Source organism: Mirounga leonina, unplaced genomic scaffold (assembly GCF_011800145.1).
Source record: "Mirounga leonina isolate KUSES-001 unplaced genomic scaffold, KU_Mleo_1.0 Mir_153, whole genome shotgun sequence".
Classification (NCBI taxonomy): Eukaryota; Metazoa; Chordata; class Mammalia; order Carnivora; family Phocidae; genus Mirounga; species Mirounga leonina.
Window position 1 is genome coordinate 28,918,550 of NW_023270387.1, and position 27,030 is coordinate 28,945,579.

Genomic DNA, 27,030 nt, shown 5'->3' on the forward strand with positions numbered 1-27,030 from the left:
AATTACAAAGATAAATAAACATACAAGAAATTTAAATAACTGGGGTGCCTGGGTGGCTCAGTCGTTAGGCATCTGCCTTCGGCTCAGGTCATGATCCCAGGGTCCTGGGATTGAGCCCCTCATCGGGCTGCCCGCTCTGCAGGAAGCCTGCTTCTCCCTCTCCCACTCCCCCTGCTTGTGTTCCCTCTCTCGCTGTGTCTCTCTCTGTCAAATAAATGGATAAAATCTTAAAAAAAAAAAGAAATTTAAATAATTAAATTTTCAAAAATAATTTGGGGATAGGTTTGAAGCATATATATTTCTGAAATTATCATAGCTAAAAATTATAATTATATTAGTGTTTATTCAAACAAGTTACCCCTCTATGTTAAATGTACTCAAAACCATTTATCACTCTAATTACTAAGTGAAGAAATCAGAGCCATTTACTTAAATTTAAATGCTCTATGGGCAATGGGAGCAGGAAAAGAAATACCTGAAACTTTCTCCCTCAGCAGATTTCAGAGGTGGCCTATGTGAGAAAGGAAATACACCCTCGACTACAAACTTCAATTTTATTAATTGTATCATTGTTCCATGTTTTGCCAATTAAACACATGAAGAGGAAATGGGTTATTTCTATAAACCAAACATAGCAGGAACTAGATATGGTTTATCCCAGAATATCTTTAAAAAAACATAGGCCCATAAAAGTTCAAGAAATCAGACCTTGTACTTTCCTGCTTTCCTGAAGACAGGGAAAGTGGCAGGTAATGCCCTGGCTTAGCCACACTGCTTAGCATATGCCACTTTACAGAAGAGCCCATTTAGAATCCTGTCAGCACTCTGCGTTCTTTCACTGTGAAACTTCCAGTAGAAATCACCTCCTTCATTTATAGCAGTTACCTCCTCATTCCTAATGCCACTTCAGCTCTACTCCACTCACCTGTAACTGTAACCCTGCAGGTCACCAAGGATGATCCAATCACCTCTGCCCCATCTTCCTCATGTCAGGACTCTGCCTGCCCACGGTCTCTGCAGCACTTGATACCTGGCTGCTTTCTATTCACACTCACCGCACTCTGACTGCTTGCCTGCAGATCACCTTCAACCAGCTTTTTCAGTCCTGTCCTGTCTCTTCTCTTCCTCACTGACCTCATGCATCGCTGCACTTCACCCATCCCCTTGATTCAGATGTCTCTGCTATCTACATTGTTTAATTTTTACTTCTTTCCTCATCTTCCAATTCACATTGCCAGTACTCTCCCTAAGAATTTCCTAACAGAATCTCACGTTCAAAAGCCTAAACTGAACCTGTAATTTTCCCATTGACTTAGCTATTAGTTATTAGGATTTTGTAACAAATGAACCACATTCTTTATGCTATTCTTATCATACTCCTTATAAATGGTATATTAAAAAGGCTAAGCTTCAGATTATAATAATGACTTTCATCTTCCACTTCTAACACCTAAAGACAGCTGGCTTGATTTTTTAATCCTTTTCTTTTTTTTTTACCTCTGTAGATCCATGTTCTTCAGTAGCAAAGGGGAAAACACTTTCATATAGCTTTGTGAATGCATTCAATCCAGTCTCTAGGATTTCTGCTTCTATGCTGGGATCCAAAGGCTCAGTCTCTGTGAAATCCAGTTCCCATACGGCGTCCACCCATTCTAGTGGGAAAATGCAATTAAATCAAAAATTTTCTATAACAAGTAAAACATCAATAACCTTTATAGGCTCTAGGTACATTTAAAAACTTACTAATCACAACTCACATTCAACTATAAAATACAGTTGTAGCATAATTAAAAGAAAGCAGAAAAGGTTAAAAAATCTTTTTTTAAGGGCACCTGGGTGGCTGAGTCAGTTAAGCATCTGCCTTCGGCTCAGGTCATGATCCCAAGGTTCTGGGATCGAGTCCTACACTGGGTTCCCTGCTCAGCACAGAGTCTGCCTCTTCCTCTACCCTTCCCCCTGCTCATGATCTCTCTCTCTCTCTCAAATAAATAAATAAAATATTTTTAAAAATCTCTTTTGAAAATCAGAACTGACAGCTGGCTATTAGATTGATCATCTTCTAAAAATATCAAGAAGGAAAACATTTTAGATATGAATGACACTTCAAAACACTGAACGATATGGCTTTCCCATAAATTCAATCTGGAGAAAAAAACAGGTTAATAAAAGATTGCCTTGGATGTCCATTTGTGAAAATCTTACAATCAAGTTAATAAACCCAAATAAAGTATGCAGCACAAAGGACATCTGAGGCGACTGACTGTTTAACATGCTTTAATTATTCACTCACTCTTTCCTAATCATTCTCCTAACAAATACAATCCTCTTCCTAAAAGTGGTCTTGCATCTTTTCCTGCCTCTTTTTCTCTCATATTCTCCCATTTATCTTATATGCATATTTTTAAATGCATACCAGTATTTCTGATCTTATTTCTGGATCACAGATACCCAAGTTCCAATGAAAAAAGAAAAGATCTGGTGTCAGGAAATCAATAAATTCAATAAATGATAGGTACTATTATTATTTTTACAATAAATAAGTGTTAAAACAGTAATAGGTATGTAAAACACTAGAGAGCATAATAGAAAATATTTTGGGGGAGGTGGGAAGGATGACAGAAGTGGGAAGGATGATTCTGCTTCAACTGGACCTAAATGTAGGAGTTTACCAGGGAAAGAAACGCAAAAAAAGTGTATCCCAGACAGAGAGAACAAAGGGAAAGAAAGTATAGCCTGTTTAAAAATGAACAAAATAGTTACAACACTGAGTCTTAGTGTGAAAGGTGAGAGTCATTATTAGTATTTATTCTGCAGTTACTATGTTCCAGGTACTGAATTAATCTTCACAAAACTCCTGTGAGGTAGATATTATTATAATCCCCATTTGACATGTAAGGAAACTAAGGTTAAGCAACTTGCTCAGTGATACAGAGATGCTAAGCTGAAGAACCAATCCCACTGTTCCGACTCCAAAGGTTATGCTATTGGAAAAGAAGACTGCAGTGAGTGGTGAACGCTCTTAATAGGGCATGCCAAAGATGTGGTCATTTATTTAAGAAATAGAGGGGAAACATTAAAGGCTTAAAGACTTGATAGGTCACGTCTGTGTTTTCAAATGTGATCCTGGTAGAGGTGTGGGGAATGGGCTGGAAGAGTTAGCATGAGAAAGCAGCTAGGATATAGGCTGGTTATAATGAGGGCTTGCTGCTGGACAGCAGCATCAGGAAAAGGAGCAAGGAGGACCTGAGGGACATCTCTGAGGGGAGGACAACTGGTGGTTGTGAGCATGGAAGATGAAGAAAGAATGCCATGACTCCCAGGTTTGTGGACTGGCTGGTACCAATAACTGGCTTTGGTAATCCCAGCTTCATGCATGTGACGTCTGAGGTGGCTGTGAGACATCCACTAAAACCAATAAACACCAAGGTCAGGAAATAAGTCTGATCGAAGAAACAGATTTGCTATTTAAAACCAAAGAAATGGATGAGACTGTCGGTGAGGATTCAGAATAAGCAAGGGAAGGCCGAGAAAACATGCAAAAGAACTAAAAGAGATCGGACCATGTAAGCTCCTTTTTTTTCCTGTTCCTTTAGTAGATTGAGCCCCTGTTCCAGACCCGGCTCGCCAATGTCCTGGAGTGCACAGACCTGGAGACCCCAGACTCCGCTGCGAGCCGAGCGCCCCACCCCCACCCCAGGCCCGGGCAGAGGAGCACCGCAGTCGCAAAGCACCACAGCCCGGCCTCCCCGAGACTTACGGCCTACTTTTCTCACCGGGGCTGAGATCCAAAGGGCACCACGGCTGCAGGCCGCTCCCAAGGCCCGGCAGCGCCACCATGATCTCTCAGGAACCGGCTAGTCTCAGCGGTGGTCAACTTTCAAAGCTCGCTCCCGCGCGCGCTCCGAGACGTTCCTGCGGACCAATCACAACATGGGGAATTTCCCACCGACTAATCATCGCGCCCAGCCGTTTTCACTCTATTAACCAATCAGCAGGGTCTTCTGCCGCATGCGCAAAGAATGGGGCGGGCCAAGGACTGGGATTGAGGCAACGTTCCACCGGGTGATTTTTTAGGTTTCCATTTAAAGTAGGGGTCAACAATTAAATTAAAGCTTAATAGCGTCTTTCTCGCCTTATTTTTTTTTAAATGGAAGGACACTGTAAAGAGAATTTGAGACAAGATCCTTCCTGTATTAAATGTCACCTTTGCCCCCAGTCAAGCGACACTTCCCGTGCGTGTCAAAGGGCTACCTTTACCCCGTCAGACAGCACTCGAACGCTGTACTTATTAACGCTTACCGAACTAAAAAATAAAGGAAAACAAAACAAAACAAAACAAAAGCACCCGAAAGGGTATCTGCAGTTCTTTTAATTTTACGGGATGTCTGGCCCCGAATCCTGGAAAAAGGCTGTAAGTGCCATGTCAACTAAGGGAAAGACAGGCCGCTCGGTCTACCATTGCACATGCGCAATGAGCACACCTCCCGGCGGCCGGGTGGCGAAAGCTACAGCGGCAGAGGCGAACGCATGCGCGCGGCGTCTCCGGCGTGTCCGGGCTGGAGACTGGCCCCCCCTCGCCCCTCCGCACCCCCGCCCAGAGCCGCCGAAGCACCTCCGTGCGTTGCACTGCCAGAGGCCGGGGTGGCTCGCCGTGCTGCTCAGCGCCGCACCCCACCAGGTGGGCGGCAGTGGCGACGCACGCCCGGGCTCTTTACTGCCGGCCTCCAATTGCATTGCCCGCCCTAGCCCCTCACTGCCGCTGGCGGCTCGGGCTCGCCCGGGATTGGCGAGTCGCGGAGCACTGGTACCCAGGGCGCTGCAGCCGGCCCTGCGCCCTCCCCGTCGAGCCGGGAGTCGTGCCGTCGCCCCCCGTCTGGCAGAGAGCTGGGTCCAGCGTCCAGCCCTCCGGCCTTTGCTTAGGGCCCCCACCCCGCAGAGAGAAGCGGTCCTACCGAGACCGGCCCGGCCCGACCCGGCCCGGCGGTGAGATGAGCTTCTTCGGCTTTGGGCAGAGCGTGGAGGTGGAAATCTTGCTGAACGATGCGGAGAGTAGGAAGCGGGCCGAGCACAAGACGGAGGACGGGAAGAAGGAGAAATATTTCCTCTTCTACGACGGAGAGACGGTCTCCGGGAAGGTGAGCCTCGCACTCAAGAACCCCAACAAGCGGCTGGAGCACCAGGGCATCAAGATCGAGTTCATCGGGCAGATCGGTGAGTGGGCACCCCGGGCCTCCCTCCCCGGCCGCCTCCGCCGGGCCAGAGCGCCGACTTGGGGGTGGGGAAGCGGGGTGGTTCCGGGCCCAGCTCCGGTGAGGCCTGTCGGAGCCCCTTGTCCACTGCAGTCTGAGGCCCGCCGGCCGGCGACTGCCCCTGCGTTGCCGGCTTCCCTGCCAAAAGTGACAGCGCATCGCCAGGACGGTGGGGGTGGCCGAGGGCGACGGGGAGCATCCCTGCCGACAGCCTCATTGTTGTGGGCACCTTGCCCTGGGATACCCTAGTTGTCCCTTTGGCATGCGCTCAGCTATGCTTCCTGCCTCCAGGATTTCCGAGTGAGATGCTCCTGCCATAGCCTGCAGGTGGGTTTGTTAGGGGGAGACCTTTCTCCAGTACTGCTTTTGCCATTGTCTGGACATCCACAGCTGTCAGACCCAAGTTAAGCTGGTCCTCTGTGCCTCACTTAGTTCACTCCCATCCACCCCCTTTTTCTTTTACATGTGATGTGGGACAGAGCTCACCACCCTTCTGTCTCACCTTAGCTCTGATCTCCTATCCTTGGACCTGTTTTGAGAAAGAGGCCCTGCAGTCTTCTTTCTGTCTACTGAGCCTGTGTTTCTAAGACTTCTTCATTAGAATGCTAGCTAGTTTCAGTTGACTAATTTTCTCCTTACAGACAAAAAAATGGTCCAAGTCCAAAATTAAATGATCAAAATTTCTCAATGCTCTAACAATCTTCGAACATAATTATTAATAATTAAAACTAAGTAAAAGGCAGTAACAATATAGAAGATTTGGGAGCTGCCGGTCAAAGTGGGGTTGTCTCTAATTCTATTTGAAGTCTTGTGTTTTTAGAAACTCTCAGGTACTTCTGAAATAAATGGTCTTTGTCATTAGGTCAGGAGTAGATTCACAGTAAATACTCATGTGGGCTGAAAAAAACTTCTGGCAAAAGATTCATACCTGTAGCAAAGGCTGCATATATGACCCTGTTCTTACAGACTTCCTGGGAAAGCTCATTAAATACTCTCTCTCATATCCTGAGAGTTCAGCAAAGAATCTGGTCTCCTGTTTTACAGGGGCAGGAAACATTGGCACAGGTAGGAGGAATCCTGGAAAAAGGAGTCTGTATGGCCAGTGCTCTGGCTGAAGTGTTTGCCTCTGGTATTTGAGAAAATGAAATTAGGTCGAAGACTGGCTGATCATAGAGGAAACCTTTTTGCTATTTTAAATCCAGAATTTGGGTGGCCTTTTATGTACCGGAAAGGGGCTAAAGAGTGAGTTTCATACCCTCTGCTCTCTCCCACCTCTAGCTTGAATAGGGTTTCTTAACAGCAGTACTGTTTACATTTTGGGCTTTAGATAATTCTTTGTTGTCTCAGGATATTTAGCAGGATATTAACCTGGCCTTGACCCACCAGATACCAGAAGCACCCCCAAAAAGCACCCCCAGAGATGTCTTGAGATATTGCGTTATGTCCCCTGGAGGGTAAAATCACGCCTAGTAAAGGACCACTAGGTAGATAGGATGAATCCAAAGCATTTTATGCTAAGCATAATGTATGAGATAGTTGAGAAGTACTTCCCTACTTAGTAGTTTTAAAGTTTTTGCATGGTTTCTTTGGCTCTGTAATATGAGCGTATAAACAGGCACATTTAGTCTGTGTCTTATACCATCACTCCAGGTGGTCGTGATACCTCATCAATACATGAAAGATAACCAGAGTGTCCCCAACCCCCGCAATGTGAAATAAGCTGCTCAGGGGAATGGAGTCAAGGCCTCCCTCTAGTCTAAGTGAAAGGGAAGTTGAAGGAGCAACTTGCATATCTGTCCTGCCTGGTTTCTTGTCTGACTCCTTGAATCATCATCCCTGCTGGGTTTTCTCCCAACCATTTAGCTTCCATTGATAACTCTTCCTGAGCCTCTGAGCACTGTGGGCTGTTGTTGACCCTGTGACTTTGAGGAAGCTCTGTGCCTCTCTGGGCCTCAGCTTTCTCACCTGTAAGGCAGGGATAACAAAATCACCTTGTGAGAATAATGTTGAGCTGTCAAGGGATAATGCTTCATGCAGAGTATGGTCTATCTGTGTCAACAGTCGACTGATCTCAGGGCACCAGAGCGAGGATAGTGAGTAACTTCGCCAAGGTTGTGGTAGTGTGGTTTTCTCCTTCATTGCATTCTTTGACTATGAATGAAGTGGGTGGAGCTTTGATCTGGCTCCTAGGTCTGGCTCTGTGAATGATGCACAGTATAGGTCTTGCTGTATGGGAGTAAGAAAGTTGATATCATTGTGCCTTGTCCGCCTTCCTCGTTGAATTCCATTTTAACTCAAAAATGTTCTTATAAGCCATAGTCTCTTGGATTTGGTTCTTTCTTTTTTCCGTCCCTCCTTCCTTCGTTTCTTCTGGGGAACAGTTCCACAGCTTGAAAATCAAGTGCTTTATGTAATTAACCGTCTTATCCTTATGATTAGTTTCTTTTTCCTCCTGATGAAAGTATATTTGTCCCACTTGTGTATTCATTAGAAGGACAGCCTGGTACATGATTGAGGGTCATGCAGACAGGGTGACTTAAATTAGATAGGGCTCAGTTTATAATAGCACAGTCTTTGCTAGGGTCTTGTGAGGACTAGAGATAATATATGTGATGTGCAGGTCTTGGCACACATAATAGGTACTCTGTAAAAGGAAGTTAAGATGATTATTGTCATTTTCTCTTTCCCTGTTAAGCTTGACCCATCAAGAAGTTTCCAGGCACTAGATGTTTAAAACATGTCACCTTGCAGTCACCCCGATTCCTGTGCAGATGGTCCATGGGGAATGTTTGGACCAGGTTAACCTTCCCTTTGGTCTACTTGTCTGCCTTCCCCCATTGCCTTCCATTGTCTTCTCCCTAACGACATGTTAGCCCAAGTGGAAACCTGTGAGAGGGACTCTACCAAGAGTCCTTGCCGAGACAGCTGTTTGGCTTTCTGTTGCATTGGACCTCTCTGGACCCCATTCCTCATAGTGGCCCAGCCCCTGCTCAGAAAAGCTCCTGTTTCAGTCTTGGTTTTAGAGGTAGGCAGGAACAGGGGTAACTTTTGTTTCCTGTCCCTTCTCTATAACTTACTCTGGCAATCTCATCTGCACCCATAACTTCTGTGTCTTTTTATATTCTGATGACTACCAACCTCTTTCTTTGTCCTGACGTGAACTCTCTACTGAGTTCCCTGCCTGTGTCTCCAACTGCCTGCTAGGCATCTCCACGTGGATACCCCACAGGTCCCTCAGAAACACATCCAAAACAGAAACCTTGCTCTTTCTCTGCTCCAGCCCCAGCCCTGCTTCCCGTCCTGTCTGCTCCATTGTGGCCTATGTCACCTGCGTCCATTCAGCCTCCAAGATCTGGAAGTCATCCTAGACTAAGTCTTCCTCCCACACGCCCAGTCGGCTCTCCAACAGCTCTCCAATACGTCCCCAGTCTGTGCTTCCTCTTCTTGCCAGCACTGCTGCTTCATTATCTCTTTTTGTGGCCACCTCCTAACTGGCCTTCCTGCCTTTGCTTTCCTCGTCTTTCAGTTCATCTGTAAGAGTGAACTTTCTAAAAGGCAGTTCTGACATTGTCAGTCCCCTCCTTAAAATTCTGCTCATCAACTTCCTATTGGTTAAAGGGCAAAAGTATACCCGGCTCCTTCCTGAATAGCCCTGCCTTTCTCCCCAGCCTCATCTCTCCCTTACCCTTAACCCTCACCTCTTATAGTTTCCTCAAAATACGTTCCTTCTAGAATCTTGGTATCTTCCCTTTGTATGGGAACATCTTGCTGCAAGGTATGACCTTGCACTCAGGCTCTTACCCATTCTTAAAGTGCCCAGCAGACATGGTATCCCCTCAGCCTTCCCCAAGCTCCCCAGGCTGACTCAAGCCCTTCCTCCACTGTTCTTCCACAGGCCTCATTAGTACCAGGATGTGACAAACTTGTGATTTTTTTTCCTCTGGTCTGCTTTCCTCACTAAATTCTGAGTCCCTGAAAACCAGGGACTGCCTTTGGTCCATCATCAATGTGGTGGCTAATCTCTAGTCTCAGTGGCTAACACAAAGTAGGTGCTCAATAAATATTTGCTGACTGGATATGTGGTGAGATCTAGGAATTTACAGGAGCTGTTCTCTGGATTTTTTTCTCAACCCCTCCTAGATAAACCAGAGTTACCTGAATGAAGGAAAGGGGGAGTGCAGGTTTGCTTTGCTGCTTACTGTGAAGAGGGAGGGCTTCCTGCTGGCACTTGGGGCCAAGGCATTGGTAAGCTAGGTGTGGCCCTTACTCTAGGCCACTGAGAACTAAGACGACTCACCAACCAGCAGGCATCAGGGCACAGCCTCTTCCCTGAGGGAACTAGGGCACAGAAATGTTAAAGCTGATGTTGGTTCACTTGCTGTTGCACATTTCTTTGATCACACTTTCTTATGCCAGGTTGAGGATGATTTCTCCCTGTATGTAAGAAAATAAGAGTCATCGGACCTGTGATTCATTCAGTTCTACACCAACTACTTGGATGTTGCGGTTTGAGTGTTGCCCCCTGAGAGTATAAGAAGGTCTTATTTATTCACCTGTGTTGTCTATGTTTTCTCTTACCCTCAGTAAGTTTTTGAGCACGTTGGGTTTCTTCCTGCACCTAGTGTGCTTTTTCCAATGGCTTGGTCTGTTGTAACAAAACCAACAATGTGTGGGGAGGGCATCTCCCATGTCACTCTAGCATGGGAGGGCCTACATTTTAGAAAAATGCAATGTGGTATATAAGAAGCACGGAGGGAAAATTTTTAATTGTTAGGAGAGACCATTTTTCAGCTGGATTCATTTGGGGAACTGTAATGCAAGGTATAAGGTAGAGCTGGGCCGTCTTGGAGACTAATGGGGTTAAATAAACCAAAGGTAATTAGAAGGTCAAACTTACAAAGGAGGGTAGATATGAATACCCCTGTCCTCCAAAACCAAATAGATAATAATCTGGATTTTTAAAAAAGTTTTAAAAGTAATGCCACTGGGGGCGCCTGGGTGGCTCAGTCAAGTAAGCATCTGCCTTCCGCTCAGGTCATGATCTTGGTATCCTGGGATCCGGCCCCACTTCCAGGTCTTCCTGCCCAGCTTGGAGTCTGCTTCGTCCTCTCCCTCTGCTTTTCCCCCCAACCCCCGCCCCACTCTTGCTCTATCTCAAATGAATAAATAAAATCTTAAAAAAAAAGTAATGACACTGGATGGATCTGAACCCATCAGTACCAGTCAAGCCTGTACTTCTAAAGATTTTATTTACTTATTTGAGAGAGAGAGTGAGTGAGAGAGAGCACAAGCTGGGGGAGAGGGAGAGGGAGAAGTAGAGTCCCCACTGAGCAGGGAGCCTGAAGTGGGGCTCAACCCCAGGACCCTGGGATCATGACTTGAGCTGAAGGCAGATGCTTAACCAACTGAGCCACCCAGGCGCCCCAAGCCTGTACTTCTAAAAACTCCAGAGGCTTTCTGTATTTTATTTCATTAACCCATGAAAATCTAAGTAAAAAAGCACATTGAGATTAAATGGATCGATTCTGGCCTATTAGTGAGTTGTTTCAGGGCTCGAGCAGAGCTGCATCTTGCTGGGGATGGGTAGCCCAGAGGTGTTACTGCTCTAGCAAGTGTACCAGGGTCCGGGAGATCTGAGTGGATGTGGCCAGCATGAATCTTGATGGGGTTGCCAGTCAGCAGATAGTGGCTGGGAAAGTCGGGACGGGGCTCTTTGGAGGTCTTTTTGCCCTTGCTGACTTAATGTTTCTTCTAAGACCTGCATGAAGCTTGGACCAAACATAGTCCCAGCCCAGTAGCAGGTCTCAGGCTGTCTCTAACGATGAACCTGTGATGCAAAGCTGGCTCAATTTCCTTCCAAAGTGGCAAATTCACTCCTCAGCCGTTGGTGGCAAGTTTCATCATGAAAACATCCTGACTACAAAAGTCACTTCCTCCTGTTGGAATCAAGAAAGAGGCTCAAGACAGGGAAGTTACCTTAACAAAAAACATGGTCAGTTCCTACTTCTAGCTTGAGATGCTTGGTTGCTGAGGGCTTTGGATGTCGGGGAGAACCAGGGATGACTTGTCATTGCATCTTTGGGATAGAATATAGGCAATTTATAGCCTCTTGATGGCCCAACCTCTTGCTAAAACAGCCTTCTAGTTTCTGTTCTAATTTATGTGACAGGAAACCGAACTTTCTGGCAAATAGCAAAGTATGGCTGCTATTTCTATCCCTTTGCACCACAGTGTTTGCAAGAGCATTGCAAATGGCGTATAAATTATAAATTATAAAGCCCAGTCCAGCTCCACTCAGGCTACACACTGCCACTCTTCTGCGACATTTAATGCCGAGTTAGTATTAACATGTGTCCAGGAGGAAAAGCACTAGGGAGAATGTGACGCTATGCAGGAAAGGACCTCTCCTGCCAAAGGTGGCCACAGCCAGGTGCCCCTGCTGGGTTAGGCATAACCTTGCTAGGATTCTCAGATGCTGGCCGTCTGCATGCTCTCTGCGCGCTCTTGGGCCTCTGTTTTGTTTCTCATGTTGCCTTTGGTATGTGTGATCACAACTGTGTATTTTTCCATCTTTCTCTTTCCATCTTTTTCTCAACTCTGGGATTTCTCATTTAAAGTTCATGGACACTGGGGCTGTGCTCTGCCTGCTTCTGTCGCCTGAAACTCTGGCCAGAATCCAGTGCTTGGGAGCTAAGACACCGGGTCCACCAGTTCAGGGGTCACTTCCCACGTAGGTGTCAGGACCATCAACAAGGACTTATGTAGCAATGGACCAGTGAGAGTTAAGTGAAGGAGCCCTTGTCACAGTGGTTCTATTCCTACCTGATCACTGCACTTCCTTACATTTATTGGGGGACATAGTTATTGGATTTTAAAATAGAAGCAATGGATTGTTCACCTTTCCCTGTCCTTTCCCCCTATAGGTTGTGTGGTCTCCCATTTAGCGATTTTGTAGATTATTACTCACTACCCAGAATGCTGCCTGCTACTGATTCCATTTAGTATTTGGAAGAGAGGTGGTTGTAATATAAAGTGGATTAAAGTGTAACTGTATAGGAAATCAGCAACAAACTGTAATCACAGAATACAATGTAAATTCTTACAGAAGTGGCAGCACTAGTTTGGGATTAAACCACACTAATGCCACCTTCCAGAGTTGGACGAATCTTAGGACAGAGCCCACTCTGCTGTAGAATGCTTCCCTGTCTGGAGGGAAAAAAAAAAAAAGGCTCCCTATGGAATAGGCTCGTCAGGACCAGCTCCTAGGTCAGCAAGGGGTTGATTTTGCACTCAGACTGAAAGCACTACTTGAAACCATTTTCTCTTTCTGGGCATGGTTCTCCTCGGGGGCAGGGCTGGACACTGCATTTCTTGGGCACTTAGCTGCGGTCCCAGTTGGGGCTCAGACCTTGTGCTGTCTGAGGCGGACCCATGCAAAAACAGCTCTGCCCCATTGCTCTGAGCCCAGGGTGTCCCTGAGAGAGTCGCCTGCTGTGCTCTGGAGATACGGGAACTGGCCTAGTAGGCTATTGTCCTGGACACTCCTCTCTGTGGACCCGTTTCTTTGTCCCCAAGCAGCCAACAGCAGTAATACTGAGTGCACTCTACCGGATCTGTTTCCCCTGTTGATCTACCTTGTCACAGGTTGTAGTCTTGCATAGGACTAGAGCCCAGAAATACCCGAGGGGTGGTACCTTGACTGTAATGTGGCCGTGTAGACTCACAGTCAGTATTAAGTGTTCCCTCTGCATGGCCAGGTACTGAGGGGGTGCCAGGAGCTAGGCCTTAGCTCTAAACACCATGCATCTAGAAAAGTTAACGCTTAAATAGCAGAGTACAAATAGGCATAAAATAATAGAGGATAAATTGATGGCATAAACTCATAATTAAGTTTTGAATGCCAGAACTGTTTCCAGAGGAGGATGAATTTAGAGCAATGCTTCTCAAAATGTGGTCACTGGACCAGCAGGACCAGCATCCCCTGAGAGCTTATTAGAAATGCAGATTCTTGGGCGCCTGGGTGGCTCAGTCGGTTAAGCAACTGCCTTCGGCTCAGGTCATGATCCTGGAGTCCCTGGATCGAGTCCCGCATCGGGCTCCCTGCTCAGCGGGGAGTCTGCTTCTCCCTCTAACCCTCCTCCCTCTCGTGCTCTCTGTCTCTCATTCTCTCTCTCGCAAATAAATAAATAAAATCTTTAAAAAAAAAAAAAGAAATGCAGATTCTTGGGCCCAGACACTAGGGACAGGACTCAACAATCTGGTTTTAACAAACCCTCCAATTGATTTTGGTGCTCACCAAAGTTGAGGAACCCCCCTTATTTAGATGGAGGGAATAACACTAAAACGTCTGCGTCAGATTGGCCATGTGGATTCCTCTTTGAGGGATCATACAGCTAGCAGCTAATATGTTTTGAATATTTGCTATCAACTGGGTACTATTCTGAGTCCTTTACCTGCATTACTTCCTCTAATTCTTGCAGAACCTTACACAATATAATGTTCTTACTCCCATTGTACCAGGTCATAGAAATAGATTCATTCTAGCAGGAAATCTGCTCTGATCTCAGTTCTGCAGCCAGCAATGAGACTCTAAGCCAATCATTTGACCATGCTATGCCTCAGTTTCTTTCTGTTAAATGGGTAACAAGGCCTGTCCTAGCTTCTTCAGAAGGTTATTATTAGGATATGATTAAAGAACTATGAGCATGTGTTCAAAAGTTAGAAATATTTTTAGAAATGTTTTTAAAGCAATGTAGTATTTTTGATAGCAGTTCCCCTGATGTAGCTCTCACTAAGGTACTGCCCTGATATGCTGGAGCAGGGTTATATTGGGTTTTTACTGTGCCACTGGATTCCTCTGTATAAAACGGAAATGTGTAGAAAGTGGGGGAAGGAAGGAGATCAGTATATGGAGAATGCAGTGAAGGAGTGAGATTAGGAAAAGAAAGGAAGTCAAAAACAAGGGCTAGGGAAAGTTTGTTTTGGGGGGAGTTCTCTCAGAAGAGGGGATCCTGCATCCTGGAGCCTCCCTGCTAAGCCCCATGTAGCTTGGGGTCTGGTAGTAGAGGCTGCTGCTTTCTCTCCAGAGCTCTACTATGACCGCGGGAACCACCATGAGTTTGTGTCCCTGGTGAAGGATTTGGCCCGGCCCGGAGAAATTAGCCAATCACAGGCCTTCGACTTTGAATTCACCCACGTGGAGAAGCCGTATGAGTCATACACAGGCCAGAATGTGAAACTAAGGTAAGTTGTACCTGCTGTTTCCTCACCTTCCCCTGAAGCTGTCCACATTTCTGAGGCTTTTTATGTGGGTATCAAGAAGGAAGAGAGCTTGAGAGCAATGGTGTGCTGGTAAATGGTTAACAATGGGCTTTCTGGGAGGAAAAGCCCTGGTTTTTCAGTTTCTGAAGACTGTCAGTTTCTCTAGTGGCCAATATCAAGCTCCCAACCTAATGTCCCTGATTACAGAGCTGGGGAGAGATGTACAGTGGCCACTGACATAGCTAGATGTAAATTCCCCCAAGAGCAGAGAGAACTGTAAAATGTAGCAAAATTATTAGGAAGCAATGAGTTTTTAGTATGTACTACCTTTGTTTTTCATATAACATTAGTTATAAGTTTTTATAATTTAATTTTAAGTAATTGCTATGTTTAACAACCTGTTTTTTAAAATTCCTGAAGATTCAACAGTCAGCTTTTACACCTGCTGCGTGCTGTCCCCAGCGAACCGTGGGCTGCACATCAGCAGTACAGACCCTCAGTCCAGCTCTGCCATACACAGCAATGTGAGCCCAAGCTCGGCCACGGAGCTTTCTCGCTTGAAAAGGAGAGTAGATTTGGATTCTAGTTCTAGATCGGTCCTCCATCTTTTGGGGTGATGGGAGCATAAAACATGACACAGTATGATGAGTTTTTAAAAAATTAATAAACACAGTTTAAGTACATAGGACTGTTTTTAATGTTCCAGTTTCTGAGGATGGAGACTGATTCCAGGGCCTCTGGGGTAAAAAAAAAAAAAAAATCCAGAGAAGCTCTAGACTCTTGGATATAACCTGAGATATATGATGTCACTGAGATAAAGCAGACTTTCTCTATCACTCTGGTCACCTGGTTCAGGTCTTGATGCTATCTTATAAGATCAGCTCATCTTCATCACCTTCAGGCCTGGTGGTCTGGACTCCAGCAAGACCTTCCCTCCCCTTCTCTTCTCTCCCTGGTCTCCCCTCTTCCATCAGAAGAGTGATTGTAGGCTCTTCTTTTTCAATCTTTGCAGAGAGGTGTAATCACTGACGTTACTCAAACTAGAGACAGCGTTTCATAATTACACTCAGAAAAAGCTTCACAACCGTGAGGATTATCTAGTTGTCACCAAAGCTTGACTGTGGGATTTATTACTATTTAATTTTACTTTTTACAGTGGATTGCTCTTAAATGTTTGTAAGTCAGAAAGAAAGGTGGTGATTCCTCAGAATATTAAAAATAGAATTACCATATGATCCAGGAATTCTGCTTTTGGATACACACCCAAAAGAAGTGAAAGCAAGGACTCAAACACAGACATGTACACCCACATTCATAGCTGCTTGTTCACAACAGCCAAAAGGTGGACCAACCTGAGTTCCATCAGCAGATGAATGAGTAAATAAAATATGGTATATACATACAGTGGGATATTATTCAGCCTTAAAAAAGGAAGAAAATCCTGTCATATGCTACAACATGGATGAATGCTGAAAGCGTTATGCTAAGTGAAATTAGCCAGTCATAAAAAGTCATATATGATTTCACAACAATGTGAATGTACTTGATGTCACTGAAGTGTATACTTAAAAATAATTAAAATGTTAAATTTTGTTATATATGTTGTAGATGGGGAGAAAACCCTTTTTCCTCTATCCATCTTAGGTTCGTTGGCTTAGGCCCTGCAAATCAGACTGACAGAAGACAGGCAAGCAAGAGAAAGGCAGACCGGTTGATTCACATGTGTGTTGTGCATATACATGGAACTCAGGGATTGGTAACGCAAAGGGGTGGTTAGGACTTGGAGCTTATGTAAGCATCTTCACAGAAGAATGGTAATTTTACGGAGAAGTGACAAGACAAAGGAAAGGGACTTTGAGCTTCTAGGGACAACAAGTTGTGGGAAGGTAAATATATGGGAGAAACAAATGGAAGGTAAGAATCCTTTTAGCAAGATTTGTTATGTGGATTTCTCTAGTGCAATCTCGGCTGGTTAACAGTTGTCTCTGGTGAGTAAGAATGTCCTGCTCTTCCTGGTGGAGGGTGGGGAGGGCAGAGAATTTTTCTTGTGTCTCCTTCTTGTCAGTTGCTTTCAGCTCAGTATAATCGTTATGCCAGAGTGGCATATTTTGGAGTGGTATACTCTGAACTCCTTCTGTATTTTACCACAAAATAAATAAATGAATGAAAGAGAAAAAGGTGTTGCTGTCCAATTAGATGAAGACATTAGGATTCATGTTGAGAAAGTGAGGAGGTCAAGAAGGGGAGATTAGTTAAGGGCAGCTTATAGATGTCAATTCTAGATGAGGGGCTTGTATCTTACTGCTTAGGCAGAGGGGAAATGTGAAAAGATTGCTCTAGACTCCACTTTCTTTGTTTTTAGGCGGGGGAGTGGTTCTTTTGGATGGTTAATATAAAATCAACATGTTCTATTTGATGAATGGGTAGAGCGCAGAGACAAAATTGTTGGAAGGCTAGTCGAGGTCCTGAGCGTCTTACCTCAGTGGACACTTATGTAGTGGACACAGCGGGAGTGGACAGCAAACAAGGAATTTAACAGACAGCAACAGAACTGACCAGTGAATGTAGGTGCAGACAGATGGCTATCAGGAAGAAGGGATGGTTTGTAGTGAAGATGATTCATCCAATTATAAGTCTAAAGCACTGGCAAAATAGAGAGGTATGAAAGTTCACTAGACAATTGGAAATGCAAGCCTGGCACTCAGGACAGAGAAATGCACTGTTGGGAGTCCTCTGCTCAGAGGTAAAAACTGGTACATTTTTCAAGGAGAACTGAGGGAGAGAAGAGCCCAGGCAGGACCTATTAGAGGGATAGGAAGGGGGGTGGGTGAAGCAGGTAAAGCCCTCCTGTGGAACCACGCGAAGAGCATTTCAAGAAGGAGGAGGAAATGTTTTACTCTCCAGCGTCAAAACTGAAGCTGAAAAAGCAAGGCCACTGGGTTTGGCAGCAGGGAAGAAGCTGCAGTGGTTAGAACAGGACCCCTCAACGACCACTGTCCCTCACAGTCAGGGATGCAAGGCCTGGAGAGTGTTTTGGGGATTGAGGAGTTTGGGCCTTGGTATAAACTCAAAGGAGGAAGGCTTTACTGGAGAGAGATTCGATATATTGAGGAAATTGGAAAACTTGAAGGATCAAGATGCCAGGCAGTAGTTCTCTACCAAAGCTCCCATGTTAGAATCACTTGGGAGGCTTTGGACAATGTTGATGCCTCTGTGCCTCTGCAGAGTGGTTAAATGTCAGCTCTGCCTGGGCATCTGGATTTTGGAAGCACCTCCCCCCAGGGTGGTTGTAATATGCACCCAGATTGAAAGTCATTCTGCCAGATGGAGGAGGAGAAGGGTCTTGAGAGACGGAGGTGCTGCTGGAAGGAAGAAAGGTTGGGCAAAGATACAGACGCACATTTAGGACCAAAGTAAGAAACAGCACAAAGCAGAGAAGAGAGAGAATTAAAAATCTTGACTTGGAAGGCCTTCCTCTTCTCAGCAGAGTAAAAGCTATGTCTTCTACGGAGAGGGGAGAGAGGAGGCTTGAGAGCCTGAGCAATTAGAAAAGGGTTAGGAACAAATAAGTGTCTTGGAGAATGTGGCAGAAGTTACTGAGATGAATAAAAGGATTGCTAAGCATCAGTCAGGGCCACACAGGGTCATTGATCTGGTTGGCAGCTTTCTCCAGGAACAGTGCAGATTATCTACGTTTTGTTTAGAAGAAAATATCATTAAGAGGGTGTTCCTCCATTCACTGGGTATTCGCATAGAGTAAGTCAAGGGGACAAGGATGCTGGGATTTGGCCGTGCTTGAGCAGCTGACCAGAGGGTCAGGCTTGGCACGCTAAGCCCTTCAGGGGCTGTGTCTCTGTCTTCTTCCCCACTTGTCCTCTACCAGAGCAACACCTCCCCAGGGATCCAGGGTTCAGCCAGAGACTTTCTTTGTTCAAATCAGGACCTCTCCCACCTCTGCTGCTTTACTTATAAGGTCTGCTCTGCCTGTGTGTCCTTTTTTCCTCTCCCCATAACACTTGATTCCTCTACCTGAATTAGCACTTGCTGTGTGTTCTATTATTTCTGTTTCTTGGCCCACCTTCCCCAGCAGACTGTGAGCTTCCCGTAAGACTGTATCTTATTCATCTTATGCCTAGCAATAAACATTTGTTGAATGAAGAGCTGACTTAACTTCTCCAGATTCCCTATCCCTCCCGTTTAACTTGAGGGACTTGGAAAATGTTTAATTGATTGAATATTGTTAAATAAACAGGCATACAAATATAAGAATGTAAGACATTCCTGTGCCTGAAGACCCAGGAGTTAGTTGAAGAAAAACCCGTACACAAATACATGGTAGGCAGTGGTGAGGGGCATGAAAGGCATTAGGATAAATTGCTGTGGGAGTATAGAGCAGAGAAATCACTTTTATTTAGGGCAGTGCTCTGAGCCCAGAGGATGGGCTCGAAAACATATTTGGGGGGGAAGGTCTTTGAACTCCCTGGAACTATAATTGCAAAATTTTATGCATAGTGCTTATGTTCATTTTTTTCTGGGAGGAGGGTCCACAGGGGTAAATTTTCGAAGGAATACAAAGCCCCAAAGGTTAACCACTGTAAGGGCTTCTCCCAGTGGGTCTATTTGGTGCATGGATCGAGGCAGCATATGGAGACTGGGAGTGTTCCTTCATGACACATCCATCTCCTACAGGTATTTCCTTCGAGCCACCATCAGCCGCCGCCTCAATGATGTTGTCAAAGAGATGGACATCGTAGTCCACACACTCAGCACGTACCCAGAGCTGAACTCCTCCATCAAGATGGAGGTTGGGATCGAGGACTGCCTGCACATTGAGTTTGAGTATAATAAGTCCAAGTAAGTATCTGGGGCCCCACGGTTGTGGAGAACTATTGAGGGAGGTTAAGATAGGACCTGATGAGAATACAAGCGGGTGGAGCCTTGGCTGGCTCATAGTGCCAGGCTATAGGGGAGGCCACTGACCTGGTACTGTGAATATATGTGCCAGGCTGCTGAAAGGTAGACCAGGAAATTAAACTTCATTTTACTTAAACTAAACTGAAATTAAGAAGGTACATTTAAGTTAAATATCCTACATTGTCTTTCAAGGTCAAGCCAAACTGAGGTTATTTGTTGTGGATGTAGATACAGCTCTTTCCTTCTGCTGATGAAAATAATCTCAGAATACCATTCCTGTTAGCATTTGTATCCTATATACAGTATGTCTCTAGAAATCAACATGAAGAAACCACGCAACGGCCATAGTTTGCTGCTTCCTCCTGAACTTAAATGAATTATAGCAAAGAACATCTGATGCCTTTTTGTAAAGGTCTTTAAATTATTCTAACTGGCAAGTTGGGAAACCATATATGTTTTAAACTGTTTGTTGTCCGAACAGGAAAATATTTAAGTGCGGGGCGCCTGGGTGGCTCAGTCGGTTAAGCATCTGCCTTCAGCTCAGGTCATGATCTTGGGGTCCTGGGATCGAGCCCCACGTTGGGCTTCTTGCTCTGGAGGGAGTCTGCTTCTCCCTCTCTCTCTGCCGCTCCCCCTGCTTGTGCTCGCTCACTCTCTCAAATAAATGAATTTTAAAAATTGTTAAAAAAAAAAAAAGAAAATATTTAAGTGCTTACAAATCATGAAACTTACTGACACTTCAAAAATGTACCACAAGCATCTTTCTTTTCAGTATATAATACAGTCCTAAAAATGTTTGAAAATCAGATACGCAAAAGTAAAAGTGTATTCTATTCACAGAGAGCTAAAAAAAGAAATTAAGAGTCTCTAGGGTTCTTACCGGGGAGACCCTCATATCAGACCCACTATTATCCAGGGGGTCAGATAGTGGGGGTTAGGAACAGGGCTTTTTTAAAAACTAGCTACATACGTGCTTCCTAGAACAGGGGTGAGGGGAAAGGCCTGTTTTTTCCCCCCTGCTCCTGGCCTGGAACCACTCGTGACCCAGAATGGGCCCTGCTTGGTAAGGCCCCACCTATGGAATGGGGTGGGGCAAGCTGGAAGGGAGGTTGATCTGGGCCAGGCAGGGACACGTAAGGAAGCAGCCCTCTGCCCCTTTCTCCTCACAGCCTCAGGGCTCTGTGGGCCTTCTGGAAAGGAGCCACCAAAAGTGCGTGCCCACCCCCGCTCCAGCTACCTAGTAAAAGGGGTGGCTGGCAGGCAGTGCCACCTTGTAGGAGGAGCACAAAATAGCTGTCAGTCAGCACGATGTTGAAGACCAAGTGTGGTATGTGAAGGGCGCTCCGGTGAGTCCATCCCCTGACCTCAGGAACTGGATGTTCGGACCTGTCCTGCCTTCTCAGAGCAGGCTGCCGTGTGAGGGCACACTGTCCGTATCATACGTCCCATTCTGCCATTAGGGATTCCCCTAGGGGTAAGATTAGCAGGTACTGTCATGTTTGTGGAGACAGGCTAGTGGGTTTCAAACACATACAGAAAGGATGGAGTGAAAGAAGAGTGGGGCCCAGGGTTCTAGGCCCTCCACAGGAGTTTCTCATGTATTAATGCTTCCACATAGGATTTCATTTAGAATAAAGGAATGTTCCATTTATCAAAGTTTGAAAACCCCTAGAATCTATGATCTCTTAGCATTCCTTCTAAAATACTGCGAGCAGCCTCCATTTTGATTTTGTAAGTGTTCTTAGGTTATATACTGAGAGTGTCTGCAGTCTTCCCAGTTAGACTGTGAGCAGAAAGGCAGCATGAAATAGTGGGGAGAACACAAGCCTAGAAATTAGGCACCGGGGTTCATATCCTATGTCTGTCCCCTACTCAAATCCTGTTCAAGTGTCTTTCTTCTTTGAACTTCCTTTTCTTCACCTGTAATATAAGGAGGTTAAATTCTAAAGTCCCTGCCAACACTCCTGTCCCATGATTCTGAGCTTCAGGTTTGAAGATTTTCCTCTCTTCCTATATGCCTGATACAGGGCTGTGCACACGCAGACCCCTGGTACTCCAGACTAACTCAAAGTGAAATGCTGTAAAGGTCAGAAAGCGTTATGCAGCATGGCCAAATTCATAACAGCTCACAGAGCACAAACCATGCGAGCAGGGCCCAGGGAGAAGGTGCTGATGGAGCATAACACATGCATCTTGCTCAACCGCTCCTGCCTGGGCTGTCACATCCAGCAGACAAAACTGTTTGCTGCAGGCGATTGAGGCCCAGTTCCCAAAAGACATTTTGTGAGCTCGGAGAGAAAGAGCAAGACCTGGTTCCTACATTTGTGGGGCTGGCCTCCCATACATCAGGACATCTAAAGCAATACAAACACAAAAGGTATAAAAGAAATAAACGTGCTGAGGAGATAGATCAGATGGGCAAGCTATGATAGAATGGGTGATGTAACATGTAAGAGTAACATCCTGTGAGTTGCATATGGAAAAATGGGACAGAAGTTACTGTGATTCCAATAGAGAACATACTGGGAAATCATTTTGCAAGGGCAGTTGTGGTAAGAACATGGGTGAGTGCACTGTGATTCCATCTTCAGCCAACCCGCTTGGCAGTGTCCCCTCCCCCAAAACCCAGGAGACCTGGAAATGTGCAAAGTTTGGCTGCCATATTCACATCTTATTTTCTCTTCCCCAGATACCACTTGAAAGATGTCATTGTAGGAAAGATCTACTTCCTCTTGGTGAGAATCAAAATCAAGCACATGGAGATAGATATCATCAAGCGGGAAACGACGGGCACAGGCCCCAATGTGTACCACGAGAACGACACGATAGCCAAGTATGAGATCATGGACGGGGCACCCGTGAGAGGTGAGCACCCTAGCACGCAGCCCGCAGCTGCCTCACCCATTCCCCAAGGCCCCGCACAGAGTTTAGGAGGGGCTCGAGGGGTTATACTGCTAAAGTAAGATTTCCTATTCACCTACTCTCTCATCTCAAATTGTTCACTGTGGATCCCAATAAACAGGAAAAGGAAGGCTGGGTATGTGGAACTCCAAGTTCCTTCCCCATCTTCACCCAGAAAAGCTCCACTTTGGCCTCGTCTACATACTGAGCTTGTATTGGAGATTGCATCTCAAGAGTTATGCCTCTTAAATAACAACAAAAGCTTGAAGAGTACTGGCTTAGCAGATACAATTTGAACATTTTACTACTTTTTCCTGTTGGCATTCTCTGCTGCTAGGGAGCAAGAGATGAATGCAGAATAATCATTTGTGTTCCTCAGTTCTAGCTCTGTCAAAATGATTTGTTCTCCGAATTCATTCACCAGTGTAGATACTCTGGGCAGCACTACCAGGTGCCACAGCCAACACTGGGAATGGGACAGAGAACAGCACCGCCCTGCCCACCCCCAGGGCTGACATCACATCTGGAATGAATGGAGTTGAAAGCTTTGTTGTTTGGGGAATCTGATTATTTGGGAGTAGCAATCTTTATGTTCTTTTGGCTCCACAGCCACTGATCATGAAGAATGTATTTTTTCATTTCGAAGTGCTTGGTGATGCCACGGTTTTATTCAGCTTACCCCAGGTGTGAGTTCTATGAGGGGACAGTGACCGCAGGTTCTTGAGTGTCACCATGCAGGCCCTTGCGGGGGTAGGACTGGGCTCTCCTGACTCTCTGTACGTGCCATTTTTTCACCAGTTGTGCAAGTAGAGCGACTTGTCATTTTCTCTGAGAAATAAGACAAAACAGCAGATAATTAATGGCACATTTTATATTTAGCTTTAGACTACATTATAGGTTTGGCCTTTCTCAGTAGAATTACTGCCCTAATTTCATTTCACTTAAATTAGGAAAGGAAGGGTGTTAGAGCTGAAAGAGATCAAAAATACCATGTAGTCTGATTCCACAGGTTTCCACAAGAGAAAATTAAGGTCCAGGGAAAGCAACAGACTAACTCAGAAGTCATACAACTGGTTAATGGAGAACTAAGGCCAAAATGAGGATTTTCTCTTTTCCAGACCACTATACCACCATGCCAATCCATCTCAGAGTGCAGATGTATTTTGGGGGCCATACACTATTTAGGATGGAGGAAGGTGGCGTCGAAATTGCTGGGTGACATGATGAGTTAGCTGGGGTTTGACAGTTGGCTTGTGAAAACCCAACAACTAGACACATTACATATAATCAAAAGATGCTTAGTAGTAGTATCCTGTGCTGTTCATACTTACGGGTCTCTGCATCAGGGCGGTGAGAGAAGACACAACGGGACCTGGAGTGGCACTGCAGAGTCACGTTTTTGCTTCAGCAGATCACTGAGCTGCAGAATGCAAATTCCCACCAGGCAGAAGCATTCCCTTGAGTGTGCCATGACACGCTCAGGTGGCATCTCCCCTGCTGTGGGCAGAGAGTGACTTGGTGTCAGGTTGGGTGGGCCACTTTGCCCTTCGTTCTGATACCTGCCTGGCCCTTACAGGAGAGTCCATTCCGATCCGGCTCTTCCTGGCGGGCTACGAGCTCACCCCCACCATGCGGGACATCAACAAGAAGTTCTCCGTGCGCTATTACCTCAATCTGGTGCTGATCGACGAGGAGGAACGGCGCTACTTCAAACAGCAGGTGAGTCCAGGGCACCTCCCCAATACCCCTGGCGGCCCTAGAGCCAGAACGGGAAGGGCTTCATTCCTGCGAAGATCAGATTCCATTTCAGACAGATTCAGCAGAATGGTACAGGGGAGAGAGTTTACTAGTCTCTATGCCACTTGTTGGTTCACCGAGAGGGAGTCCCACAGCAAGAATGGGGGTTCCCACTTGACACGTTGAGTCTGCTAACTCAGGCCCAGGCCCTGCGACCACTCTACCCTCCCTGCCCACACCATCAGACGGAGCCCTGGGGTGGTATGGACAACTGCTCTCATCAGGGAGAGAGAAGCAGAGGAGAAAGTTGGAGCCTCTGGGAACCCCCACCCCCATGCCTCCCTCTCAAGGTAGCATGTTGCCCACCCCCCCCATTCTGCAGGAAGTGGTGTTGTGGCGGAAAGGTGACATCGTACGGAAGAGCATGTCCCACCAGGCAGCCATCGCCTCACAACGCTTCGAGGGTACAGCCTCCCTGGGTGAGGTGCGGACCCCCAGCCAGCTGTCTGACAACAACAGCAGGCAGTAGGCCCCCAGGGCCAAGAAGCTGCTGGGCTTCCACCCCAGCACCCCCGTCTACCAAACACCAGCGGCTGGGGGAGGGGGAGGACAGTGTGATGCTCAACTGACCCGTTACTTGCAACCTGAAAACAAATCGTGTTTTGGCTTAAATTCTTTTTTCTGAAGAACCTAAGGGGCTCGGGTTGGGAGGCAGTCCCCTTGAGATTCTGCGGCTGATGTGGGAATAGGGAGAGGTAGCATCCCGGTAGCTGGTCTCTCTGGGGAAAAGAGCCTTCTGTTGAGGCCTTCCGTGTGCAGCTGCCTTGCATTTTACAGGAGAGCAGAGAGCGGGCATCCTTGGCTCCTGGGTCTCTGAGCTTCCTGATACAGGATCTGAGCATGTCCCTGGGATTCTGAGCTGCCAGCAGGGCCCGGGGTAGTCACATCTTATTCTCTCCTCTACTGTCCCTACCCTATCCTAAATGGCAGGGGTGGGGGGAGACTCAAGATCAGGAAGCTACCTCTTTGGGAGTCTTGGATGTGGTGCTTTGAAGTTTCCACAGGCAACCTCCTTTCTGGCCTCTCACTGCTGGGACCCAGGCACCTCCCTTCTCCGTCTTCTACAGACTCTTACCAGTAACGTCCTGGAACAGAAGCCTCTGGAAGGGCCTTTGGCTCTTGTCCCCTCACCCGTGAGAAATTCTGGGCACAGAGACACCCTGGGGTCAGGGTCATGCATGAATGGCAGCAGAGTTGAACCCAGGAGGCCGAGCCGGGCCCACTGAGGAGGAAGTATGGTGACTGTGCGTGGTGGCTGTCTGCCTTCGCCCCGTGACTGTGCTCCCCAGCCCCTGGGGCTGGATGGTTCTAGGGTATTGCTGTGTGCTACGGCAAGCCTAAACAAGGGCATCTGTTTCCTTTAAGAGATCCCGGGAAGGGGCCTTGATCTCTTGGCTTCCCTAAGAATGGATCCTCATCACTCCTTGCTCTCCCCCCATTTAGTTTCTGGGAATTGGGGCTTGGAAGTTTCTTACTGTTGCCCATGTCCCCTCACTGAGTTCCAGGAGGGAGATGAGAGCCTCAGCAGAAGACTCTGCTACACAACTTCAGAATAATTCAGCTTGCCAAATTATGTCTTCATCTTCACCAGTTGACTGACCAGAGTTTAGGACCATTGATGTTTTTGTTTAAAAACGTATATAAAAACTCTTGTGGGTATTCTTGTTACGCTAAAGGAGAAGGGGACATCCCTCTGTTGCACTGTGAGTGGGCCTATTGGAGTAAAGGTGTTGACATCCTTTTCTGCCTCATCTGGAAATGACCTGTGGGCCTCCCTTCCCTTCAAGCAGACCCCACGGGCCAGTAAGTACAATATTTGGTGGTCCAAGTTGTCTGTAATTGGGAAAGCAGAGGGTTGGTTCCTGTGTCATTCTTTAGTGTGGAAAATTTGGACTCCTCTTTTCCTCAGAAATCAGTGCAGTCATGGGCCTCTGACTGGGCAGGGCTCCTGGGTCAGGACTGTGACTGGTGGAAAGGATACTGGGATGACACTTGAGGTTGACTGGGGACAGCAGAACCAAGGAAAGTAAGGTGGTTCCCCCCATGCTGGACCGAGTACAGGTGCGACGGACAATCCCATGGGATCAGGATTACTCATCCAGCTGCCCCTGGATTAGCAAGGTTGGGCCTTAAGTGTATGGGGGAGGCAGGTTCTGTGTTCTTTGCCTTTTCCTCAACATGAGATGAAGCTCTGGTATGCCTCCCATAAGAGCTGGTATTCTAACTAAAAGGACCTGTTAATTCCTCTGCCTCCCAACTGACAACCCAAATTCATTTTCCAACTTTCCTAACATCTTAAACCTTTCTTCTGGGAGAACTAGAAGGTAGAATTTGATTTTATTCTCTCAGGAGCTGTGCATAAGCCAGGTCTTCTGTTTTCCCTCACTCTGCCCCCATTCACTCCTTGTCTGTGCAACTGTGGAGGTGAGGGGAGGCCCTGCCCCCACCTTTACAGGTCCCCATACCTGGGAGTGCATAGGTACTAAACCAAGCAGTGCAACTTGTAATTAAGCAGCTGCAGTGTTTACATGTTTCTTAATGTGTCGTCTTTTCAATGGCTGTATTTAAAAAAAAAAAAAAAAACACTTGTTTCAGTTGTCTCTGATTAAAGGAAGCCCCTGTGGCTTGGAGGCATTGTGCCCATGGTCCACCAGGGTCTGTGGTTTCTTGTCTTACACTATCCCACTCACACCCAAGGGGCGATAGACTCCCACCATGATCCAACACAACACCTGCCTTCACCATAGCTGTGGTCCCTGGTGAAGTGATGTTTTATTAACACCCGTTTTAGACAAGCACATGCTGAGAAAGGAATTCCAGTTGTACCCTCATCTGGCAACCTGTGCTGAAACTGCTGATGGTTTACACCCCTATGGGGCCCGGACGACTTCAGGGGCAGGTGTGGAAG

At 46.4% G+C, this 27,030-nt stretch overlaps 2 protein-coding genes and 1 long non-coding RNA gene across 3 annotated transcripts in view; 1 reads left to right on the top strand and 2 right to left on the bottom strand.

Annotated features, from left to right (window-relative positions):
* The window catches only part of NCAPD3 (non-SMC condensin II complex subunit D3), a 62,518-nt gene extending 58,618 nt beyond the window's left edge, over positions 1-3,900 (bottom strand). Inside the window, exons 1-2 of the mRNA XM_035009321.1 lie at positions 3,774-3,900; positions 1,498-1,652 (exon numbers count right to left, since the gene is read on the bottom strand). Coding sequence (XP_034865212.1) covers positions 1,498-1,652; positions 3,774-3,837 — 219 coding nt within the window. The 5' untranslated portion in view covers positions 3,838-3,900. The remainder of the gene's footprint in view (positions 1-1,497; positions 1,653-3,773) is intronic.
* Positions 3,901-4,598: 698 nt separating this feature from the next.
* VPS26B (VPS26, retromer complex component B) lies at positions 4,599-26,772 on the top strand. Its single transcript, XM_035009322.1, has 6 exons — positions 4,599-5,211; positions 14,336-14,492; positions 19,200-19,364; positions 22,114-22,289; positions 23,902-24,044; positions 24,445-26,772. Exons 1-6 carry the CDS (start codon positions 4,989-4,991, stop codon positions 24,589-24,591), a joined length of 1,011 nt encoding a protein of 336 aa, XP_034865213.1. The 5' UTR covers positions 4,599-4,988; the 3' UTR covers positions 24,592-26,772.
* On the bottom strand, positions 7,183-23,103 carry LOC118013414. The gene is made up of 3 exons (XR_004680007.1): positions 23,005-23,103; positions 9,547-9,683; positions 7,183-7,893 (listed from the first exon to the last, which is right to left on the bottom strand). It is a non-coding gene; the product is annotated as an uncharacterized LOC118013414 (long non-coding RNA).
* Positions 26,773-27,030: the final 258 nt, after the last annotated feature.

Bases quoted from the DNA above. Each gene is read 5' to 3' on its own strand.
- VPS26B (XM_035009322.1), top strand. From the start codon at position 4,989: ATGAGCTTCTTCGGCTTTGGGCAGAGCGTGGAGGTGGAAATCTTGCTG. The intron at 14,493-19,199 runs GTAAGTTGTACC...CATCTCCTACAG, and splicing joins GGCCAGAATGTGAAACTAAG to GTATTTCCTTCGAGCCACCA. The intron at 22,290-23,901 runs GTGAGCACCCTA...TGGCCCTTACAG, and splicing joins GGACGGGGCACCCGTGAGAG to GAGAGTCCATTCCGATCCGG.